At 40.9% G+C, this 10,953-nt stretch overlaps 1 protein-coding gene across 1 annotated transcript; it reads right to left on the bottom strand.

The window, feature by feature from the left end:
* Positions 1-4,962: 4,962 nt before the first annotated feature.
* Positions 4,963-5,835, bottom strand: rnf182 (ring finger protein 182; the record flags this gene model as incomplete). The annotated part of the gene is made up of 1 exon (XM_079228978.1): positions 4,963-5,835. One exon carries the CDS (start codon positions 5,833-5,835, stop codon positions 4,963-4,965), a length of 873 nt encoding a protein of 290 aa, XP_079085104.1.
* Between the last annotated feature and the right edge of the window lie 5,118 nt (positions 5,836-10,953).

Raw genomic sequence — 10,953 nt, 5'->3', positions numbered from 1 at the left:
ATCGACAGAAATAGATTTGGACACGTGGGTCCTTATCTTTTCAATCCACTTTGTGTTTTTAGTGGTCCAACGGCTCGGATCAGTCATACACAATATGCAGGCGGAAGGGGAGCTCGGCCTGCTCGGCCTGAAAAGCCCCTCACGGCCACATGGGGGAATGTCCATTGCATCACTGGAGAGGAATCTGAACTGGTGGTCCGGTCCCTATAGGGAAGCACTCGCTGGAAAACACCGAGGCAGGACGAGGACACACAGTTCTGGGAGAAGATCCTTGAGGGTGAAGGAGGAAAACATGTCGTACAATCAGAAATATAATAGTGCAGTGAAAGGGGAACGTTTGTTTAAGATAAGATAAAATAAGATAATCCTTTATTAGTCCCGCAGTGGGGAAATTGCAGGATTACAACAGCAGTGCACACAAGAAACACATAGTAAATAAAAACCAAGTAATATAAATAAACAGTAAAACAGTAATAAAAACAGAAAAGAAGAATACAATAGCAATATTAATTATCCAGACGGAATAAAAAGTATATACAAAAATATTTAAATATATTTATATTGCACCAATTGAACGTAATTAAAGTGGCCAAAGTGATTAAAGGGTTATTAAGTTTTTTAAATATGAAGAGTACAATGTTTAGATACGTTTACTTTACTTTGAGTATTTGTGTTTTATCTTTTTATTTTTTAACTCCACTACATTTATAAGATAAGATAATCCTTTATTAGTCCCGCAGTGGGGAAATTGCAGTATTACAGCAGCAGACAGGTAAAGTGCACAGGGAGTAAAATAAAAATAACAAGAATATAAATACACAGGATTATAAAAACAGTAAAGAATCCGCAATATTATATACTGTATACAGACAGAATACAAATGTATCTAAAAATGTTTTGACTTTTCAGTTTGAGGTTTCACTAGAAACACATGATGAGCGTCTGCAGTGCACAATGATGAAGATGAAACCGGTTTCTTTGTAATAATAATAATAATAATAAATTTCATTTTTAAGCACACTTTTCTTTCAGAAGAAACTCAGAGTGCCACAGAGACAATATATAGTAAAACAAATAAAAACATAGTTAAAACATGGTTAAAGCAACCCCTAATGAAAAAAAAGAAAAGAAAAAGAAAAATGAATTGCTGTTTGTGAGTCTTTACAACAACCTGCAGACTTTCACCTGTCTGAGCGGCTAAAGGGATTTTCTCTCTTCAACAAAATGTCAGTAAAAAGCAACGGTGAAAGTCCAGAGAGCAGAAATGAGCTTTTTATCTTCGTTCATGAATCATCTCACGACCCCTCAGATTCATCTTGAGCCTTTTGGAGGACACAACATATTTCCGATTAAATCTCGTTTCCATACATCTCAATCGAGGGGAAAGGGATTTTCTCAAACAAAAGAAAAGCGCTACAAAACTCCTTTGTTAGGTTTATTTACAAAGAACAAAAACAACATCAGGGCTTGACTTTCAATGACCATGAAATTGAAACAAACCAAAACACAACAAAAGTACTTCTGTACACACATGAAAGTTGTGTTTGTGGATCCATCCTCGTTTACAGACACTGATGCCTCAGTATTAACAATATAAAAATATCATATGTCATAATATATACATATATATTATATATATATAATATATCAGTCACAGTGACTGTAGAACGCGTACCTTTGCTACTTTAAGTACATTTAGCTGATAATACGTCTGTACTTTTACATATTTTTTATGCAAAAACAATATTCAGGAATTAAAGCAAAGTTGTAAACAATTTAGTAAAAAGTAGAAACTTAGCAACGTGCTAACTAAGAGAAGGACTGTTTGCCATGTAAACATTACGCAGTTTAACAAAGTTCAGGTTTGCAAGTATTTCATATGATTGAAATATGATCAACGAGTTTGTTAGACCTCAGAGACACACAAAGTGAGACACACTGATGTCAGTCTACAAGAAAACAACACAGAAAACCTTGAATGTGCATCTGTATTATAGTCTGACATCAAAACATCAAAACCAACTGAGCAATTGTTATATAAAACTGTAAATCATAGCTTGTTTTATGAAAAAAAGTGAGAAAATTCAAATAGCCCCAATGTTCTCTGTTCTAAACCCTCTCTAACTTTGTTCTGCTTTACTTTATCAAAGTCAACCTTTGCAGAGAGAATGTTCACATATTGTGCTATGATTTGGGTTAGAGAATGTTCACATATTGTGCTATGATGTGGGTTAGAGAATGTTCACATATTGTGCTATGATTTGGGTTAGAGAATGTTCACATATTGTGCTATGATTTGGGTTAGAGAATGTTCACATATTGTGCTGTGATTTGGGTTAGAGAATGTTCACATATTGTGCTATGATTTGGGTTAGAGAATGTTCACATATTGTGCTATGATTTGGGTTAGAGAATGTTCACATATTGTGCTATGATTTGGGTTAGAGAATGTTCACATATTGTGTTATGATTTGGGTTAGAGAATGTTCACATATTGTGCTATGATTTGGGTTAGAGAATGTTCACATATTGTGCTATGATTTGGGTTAGAGAATGTTCACATATTGTGCTATGATTTGGGTTAGAGAATGTTCACATATTGTGTTATGATTTGGGTTAGAGAATGTTCACATATTGTGCTATGATTTGGGTTAGAGTTGGACCTTACAGCTGCATCATTTCAAAGAAATAATCATCCTGAAAGTGTTTTTTTTTCTAGGCGGACCTGAAACCTTTTTTTCTGTGTCATCTTCATTTAATCTTAACCAGTAACATATAGACTGATATTTACACATCTGAACAAAATCTCACATTTTATTATAACACCCACATGATTCAAATAGCCCTAATGGTTGCAGAGATACACCCTTTTAAATTTGGGTATGACATTTTCGAGCAGAGGTCTAAAAATAGGATGGTTTTTAGCTCTATTATTTCAGATGATCTTGTACTTCTATGGTATATTTCTACATTAACGTGTGATTAATTGAGTTGGCACAAGGTGATTAACCACTGACTGATCCACAGACACAAACACAGAGTGGGAGGAGCAGGTTTTATTTCCGGCCCTGACGTTCTGGAGTTCAGACATGATGTCGCAATCACAGCGCGACAGTTTTCATTTGACTTCCAGATGATTTGTGTGATTCTTTGACTCGACGGCCTCGAGGGGATTGTTGCGTCTAAAAGGGATTTGTAGAACATCGCTGACATTTTATGTTATTTTCTTCTCTTTCTAAACTGTATTTCTGTGGTTCTTTTTGGTCGGTGACGTAAGTGGACGAGTATCAGTCTCTCTCTGTGTCACTAGAGGGGAGAGGAGAGCTGTCACAGTCTCTGGTGGATCAGGTTCAGGCTCGAGCTCAGAAAGAGAACTGAGTCTGATCCCAGTGTCTCCCCCAGATTCAATTTCTGCATCTCACTACTGCATTTTATTTCTTAAACTGCACTGCAACTTTTATTCATTTTATTTGACTGTTTTAATGTTTTCTTAACTGTTTTTAAATCCTGTTTTCTAAAGTAAAAGCACATATTTCCACTTGGTTTTTAAAAGGGAAAGATAATAAGTGTCCACTGGTAGGGATTTAGGTAAAAGAATAAAGAGTTTAAATAGGACAAAGGGGAGCTACTGGAGGTCGACTCTTAGTTGGTAGAAATCCAAGTTGAAATCCGTACGGTACGTCGATACCTCTGGCAACTAAGTTTTGTTGTTTTGAAATTGTTCTGCATTATATTTTGATGCATTTAATGGTTTTATGTGAAGTGCCGGCTCCCAGCATGCTTAGAGAGGAGTGTACGATCGTATTGACCACTTTTATGGTTTCATTTCTTCTCTTGTTTACGAGGAAGTAAGGACGACTGAGTCCTCTTTGAAAACGTCCTCATGAAACATCAACTTTGGTTTCGAGAGTATTTCCTTATTTTACTTGAATTGTGTTTTTAATCACTGAAATCTGATCTTGTTCATCCTAAAATATAATTATTTATAGTTTGTTGATTTTATTCAATAATACGGTTATTGCTACTTTTCATTATAGTTTTACGGGGAAGTATTACAAAAAGGTAATATTATTTGTGCCACGACAGCTTAGAATAATTCAATTAAAAAAACATACAGTGTTTTAATATAGATATAAATTGGAATATTTTTTTTCTGCATCAGTCTCACATTTTTCGGCAATAAAGGTGTGATCCCTCACCGGCTTCCCATCCTTGCACACTGCCAAACGCAGGTCTCATGGGCAACACAGTGTCAAGACTCCCCTACATAATAATAATAATCTCAATTTCACTAAATCTATAAATTACCTGCCTGACATACATCTCGAAATATTTGAGAAAAGATGATTTACTTCCATTCAACTATTCCATTAATTCTAGTCAACACGTGTCTGCAGCTTTAAGAAAAAACACCTTTAACTGTTTAATTTCAGGAGCAAACTGTCGTCCATCCTGTTGTTCATATTCATGAATGAATGCCTGGTGATAAAACATAATAATCTCCCTTATTGGTGCATAAACAGTTTGATTCTTAGCTCAAGAACCAACAGGACATCATGACGTTGAAGTTCACTTTGATGCGTTTATGGCTGAAACTAATTACATCCACAAGTGTCAGAGACATTATTAATAGCTTAAATACCTTCAGGTTTCTCACTACAACAGTCGGCTATTATGCATTTTATCTAGCAGATTCCACCACAGTTGGCATTAAAGTTTGAGCTAAATCTGACATTCTTCAGCTCTATTGGGTTAGTTGGCTACCAAGCTAAACAAAGCACAAGTTCACATGTATAACGATGAAAAGCCCCAAACGGTGAGCTCCGTTTGTACGTAATGTTCTTGCTCTCTTCTTCAATAAAGAAAAGGAGCATTTATTGACGTGGTCAGTTACACAGCAACACCCCCGTTAGTGAATTCTGGAGACCCCCCCATTGACGTTTGCCGGTTCCTCCGGTCCCGTTACGGTGGCATGCAGTCCCACAGCTCGTGGCAGACGCACTGGCAGAACCCGTAGACCATGATCACGACCAGGCTGGCGGGAACCAGGCTCACCAGCAGCACGCCGAGCGTCGTCCTCTGCACGATGAGCAGGTAGACCCCCAACGGCAGCGAGCTGAAGTACAGCAGACCCAGCGCCCACACCAGCGCCCGGGCCGAGATCTGGCACAGCAGGGCCGCGCAGTTCCACGCCGTCCACCGCTGCGTGACGGACACCATGGAGTCCAGGCTGGAGGAAGGGTGGGAGCCACGGTGCTGCTGGTGGAGGTGGAGGTCGTGGGTGGATGCAGGCGACAGCGGCGGCGGCGGCTCCATGATGGTAATGACCACAAAGTTAGGGGAGCCCCGGATGGATGAGTAGGCGGTGGAGGAAGAGGAGGCGGACGAGGAGGAGGAGGATGGAGGAGATGCCACAGGTGGGTTGCTGCCCATGAGGGAGCTCAGGAGCCCGGGGCTGAGGAGCAGCTCCGTGGTCGCCACCTCCTGGCGGTAGTGGAGGTTCCTCTGATTCCTGTGCTGGAGCGCCAGCGCCGCCGCCAGGCTGCGGTCATCCGGCAGGCTGCTCGCCGCCGCCGGCCCCGGCAGTCTGGTGACGTAGCGGCAGAACGGGCACACTGCGGCATCGGGAGGCGACTCGCCCAGGTCCAGGATCTTGGCGAGGCACTTGGCACACAGGCGGTGGCGGCACTCGAGCGCCTTCGGCCTGCGGCTGCCCAGGTTGTAGGTGCAGTAGCAGATCTTACACTCCAGCTCGTCGGCGCTCAGTATGTCCACGTGGCCGCCGCCGCCGCCGCCGCCGCCGCCATCCTCGGTGCTCTGCAGCTTGATCACCATGCTGACCCCCGAGCTCTCGCCTCAGGATCAACAGAGAAATGCAGCCAAACACTCAGGTCCAGGCTCAGCGGCAAGGGACACGGCGAGGTTCCCATAGATGGAGACGGTGACAACGGTCCACTCCACTGAAGGTCTGGGCTTCATTGTGGATGTCCAACGGGCTCCTGTAGTGTGTGTGTGTGTGTGTGTGTGTGTGTGTGTGTGTGTGTCAGAGAGAGAGAGAGAGAGAGAGAGAGAGAGATTTGGGAGTTGATGAGGGGAAGACCCTCGTGAGTTCTGGCCTCTGAGGGTTTCTCTGCCTCTGAGCAGTTGGGGTGTAACGGTGCTTCGTTTGGGGGCAAAAAAAAGAGAGAAAGATACCAGAGAGAGAGCGAGAGAGAGAGAGAGAGAGAGAGAGAGAGAGAGAGAGAGAGAGAGATAACTGTTAACACAGCATTAGAAGAGAACAAACAGAGGCAAAGGGACAACAAAGCAAACCCTGTACAAACCAGAGCTGGAATTTTCTAGCCTGATCTTTTGTTGCTCAGTGAAATTCAGTCCAATTAGTGGCTGACACACACACACACACACACACACACACGCACACACACACACACACACGCACACACACACACACACACACACTTCTAAAATCTAACGGTTCTCTGTTAATGGTGTGTGCGTGTTCAACAAAACATGAATGAGTGAGAGGCTGCACGATAATGTTTAAGTGTGTGTGTGTGTGTGTGTGTGTGTGTGTGTGTGTGTGTGTATGTGTGTTTGCAATAAATTAGTGTGCATTTTCATTTGTGTGTGTGAGCTTGTGTGTTGCATGCTTGAGAACATATGAACAAATGGATGTAACAGTGTGTTCTGTGTGACAAATCTCGTTTTTTACTGACTTTTATTCATAAGCCTAACATTACTGCAGCTATTTTTTCATTAATTTAAACAAAATATATCTTTGTGACTCCAAAATGAAGAAAAGATTATCCCAACATCAAAATTCACAGAATTGCAAAAATTAAAACGTGATAATTACATCTGTTATTAAACCCAAAATGTCTAATATAAAAGCAAGAGTGTGTTTTTCACGTCTTCCACGTGATCACAATCGTAGAAATAAGAGGGCTGAAGGGCTGAGGTTCCCCAGATAGCAAACTGACTCCGTTCCGGATCCGCCCAGGAGGTATCATAGGCTCCGGAACGGATCCGCAAAACGGGTCCGGATCGGAGGCTAGATGCACAGCGGGACGAATCCGGAACGGATGCACGTCGAAGATCCGGACCAGATCAGGCACAGATCCGGCCAGATCCGGAACGGCTCCGGGTCAAAGATTCAGACCAGATACGGCCCGTATCCGCTCATATTCAATTTGGACCCGTTCATAAAGCGGCTCATTTGGCCCAGATCCTCCATTACTCAAAATAACTACAGAAAAATCTCATAGCTAACCAACATATATTTAAAATGCATCAATGGAAAAAAGAAATGCAACCATAAATGATTTCAAAAACAGTTTTTTATTAAAGGACAAACAATTATTTTTCGACGTGTACAGTTATCAACTAATAATGATTATGAGACAACTAGTTATTGAAAGGTTTCATGTTTCATGTACAGATAGTACCCTTATAGAACAATTTGTACCTTTAATATAACCTAATAGAACTAACCTAAGCCCCGTTAAACACCAAGGCATTTTTTAGGATTTAGCTCGAAATAGCATACCCAAACTAAAAAGGGTGTATCTCTGCAACCACAAGGGCTATTTGAATAATTTTGGTGTTACAATAAAGGCAACCCCTGTGAGCTTTTGGTCAGATGTGTAAATATGAGTATATGTGTTGCTGGCTAAGAGTAAATAAAGATTGAAACACAGAACAAAGTTTCAGGTCCGCCTATAGAAAAAAGCACTTTCAGGATGATTATCTCCTTGAAATGATGCTTCACTAAGCCCTGAGGCTCTCCCAAATCATAGCACAATATGTGAACAGTCTCTCTGCACTGTTTTCACTTGAAAAAGTGAAGCAGAACAAAGTCAGATTGGGTAAAGTACAGAGAGAATTCAGGCGAGGTTTCCAAAATTTGCATTTCGGCACATTTGCGCGATTTATGTTGCTGTGTTCTTTGGTTCATATCTCGGTGATGCTTTGCAGCAGAGGGAATTGGTGAATAGATTTGGAATCTGTGTGGAATTGTCTTGCTTTTTGCTATTTGTTTTTTTCTGATAGCACCAAGCTACGGGCTGCTCGTTCCGGAAACATGCAGAGTGGGCTGACTCGTGACAAAATTATAACTATTTTATTTTAATAATTATTTTAGTTGGTGTTTGAGTTGTGTTGAAATGGCTGACTAATTATTGTAGCCCAGGTTATCTTGTTTGTTCTCTTGTTATATTTGTTCATGATTATTGTAATGTTTTTCACAGTTTAATTAAAATTTAAAAAAAGGACCTATATAGGTCCATGCGGGGTTTAAACGGTCCCCAGTGGACATGGTTACATGGTTAACAGCAATCGCTATTGGAGAACCAACAATTCTCTGTGTAACTGGTTGAAGATTATTATTCCATTCACAACAGTGAAAAAAAACAAGATTGGCGTCTGCAACTCGAAGAGCAGCAAGAATTAGCTGAAAATAATATGGGGTTTGGTTTAAACTTCACACGATTGATTTTCAGCCCAAAATGTGCATATCTTTCATTCTGAAAATATTCAACCTGACTGCACATACACATTAGGTTTGTTCAGTGGGGGGGATATTTCCAGCACGCCGGAGTCTTTGACACCATCTGGCTGAAGGACTTTTTCCCATTCACCACTTTCCAATTGATGGTCTTCCCAACGTCATCGCTGAACATGCGGGCGAGGATGTTCCATGTCACCGTTTTTTCGACTTCTTGGCCAGTTGAGTGTTGCTTACTGGCGAGATTGTCAACTTTGACCATCAATTGGTCAAGCTGCTGCTTCATGTCATGATAAGCTCATCATATGAACTTGAGCAGCTGTTAAAAAACATTAGAATAAGGTTAAAAAATAAATTGGACAACCGATTTCACTTAAAATATGGAAACATCAAGTTTTATACAATTCCAGTAATGCAATCCTAATAATCATATTCGCTTGGATTCAATGTGGCAGTGTGTATTGTAATATACGTGGTATACAATAAACAATTGTTAACGTTTTAAAAAGTGAAATGATTAAATGTTCAATTTAAATCCCATAGCTGTTATTGCTCACCACAGCAGGCAATGGTGTCTGATCCACAGCTTCCCCCTCGCCAAGTTGGTCTGTACCCCTGGCTTGTAGGTGTTTGCTGTCCTGCTGGTGATGGCGTCTGTGGAAGAGGGGGAGGAGGGGCAACAGTTGGAGGGGCACCTTTGCTGCTCGTCGTTTGACCTCTGGATCTTTTTTTTTGAGGATTTTCCTCATTATCGTCATCCGAGTCCCCATAGAAATGGCTATAAAGGGGGTTAGAAAAATACTCATTTGTCATACTAACACTAAATGACACATGTATTTTTAATTAAAAGGTAAAAAACAATTTAGTTCATTTGAGCTATTGACAGATACAGTGTTAAAATATACTATTCTCAGAATATGTCTACTGCACTTCTTTGTACAAAAAAAAAAAACTACAGCAACCTGAAAAATATAAGCACCAACATGTTTAGGTCAACTAACAACTAGCATTAAATCTAGGGCTGCAACTAACAATTATTTTCGATTAATCCATGAATCGGATAGAAAAATTAAAAAAGCATTAATTTCATTCACATTATCTGACCAATATCTGGGTCTCTTATGACCACGACGTCACGTTGTTGGCTAAGCCCAACTCCGTGATTTGATTCTACTTTGAGTAAAAAAACAACCTTTATCAGATCCTCCAGTGTGCCGGTTTAACGTTAACGAGTGACAGCGTGAACTGAACCAGACCGGGGGTTACGGCATGTTTCATCACGTTACGGTTGTTTACAAGCAAGACTGAACTGTAACGGAACTTTAACGCCAACAAAACCCAAACACGTTAGCTAACGTGATAGCAAGCTGACTAGCTTCCTTTCAAAACAAGTTTGAGGGAAATGAAGACGCTGTAGACATCTTAACTCTGATTGGTCAAGACTTGACACAGTGTCCTGCTTCATCCTCCACAGCTGGTCAAAAAGCTTAGACACACCTTTATTGCTCCATGACATAAATTAAAGCTTGTGCAACGTGACGCTGAATCGTCATCACTGACGTCCTGCCGACTGAAAGCAGCTGCATCAGACGCAGCTCATGTCATGGAGAGGCTGAGTGGGCTACGGATATTATGAACCCAGATCCAAAGTGTTTGATGTTACGTTTGTGGGACTTGAACCAGGACTGTTGAGGGTTCTCTGTAGAACTCCCTGGATGGGTTCTAGATGAACCCATGAAATATAAAAGTTATGGATAGATCCTCTTGAGTGGGTTTAGGGTGGAACCATTACACCATTGAAGGGAACCTCTAATAGGGGAGTTACAGGTGTAACCCAGTGGCGGGCCGTGCATTTTCTACCTGCGTTTTCTGTACCGTCTTACTACAGCTGAACAACCTAATCACCTCATTATGACGGCACAGCTACCGGTGACTATTTGTTTTGTGTAAACACCTCATAACACATAACACTGCAACATTTGATGAGTGAAATAAAATGTTACATGAAGCGCAACACTTATTTATCACATTTATTTATAACAAAACATGACAAAACAATCCAACAAAACTGCGGCACTAAAACACACGCACACTCAAGAGCACGAGCCATTCAAATATTATTTACATCAGAAGGAACGATATTAACTATATAATACAAACCACACCAGAGACAAATTAACTGCCTCATGTCCCGGTAAACACTTTGTTCGTGGAAAGGTGGAAGAGTAATGCTGCATTCACACTAACGATGACACAATCTATCAGTCTGCCTTCAGCTGCAGACGTGGAGGAGTGGAGGAGTGAAGGAGTAAAGGAGTGAAGGAGTGAAGGAATGAAGGAGTGGAAGTGGAGGAGGGAAGCAGTGAAGGAGTAAAGGAGTGAAGGAGTGGATGAGTGAAGGAGTGAAGGAGTGAAGGAATGAAGGAATGAAAGAGTGAAGGAATGAAGCA

This window comes from Taurulus bubalis, assembly GCF_910589615.1.
Source record: "Taurulus bubalis genome assembly, chromosome: 1".
Classification (NCBI taxonomy): domain Eukaryota; kingdom Metazoa; phylum Chordata; class Actinopteri; order Perciformes; family Cottidae; genus Taurulus; species Taurulus bubalis.
Note: the sequence above shows the minus strand (reverse complement) of the source record. Positions and strands in the feature narration are given on the sequence as shown.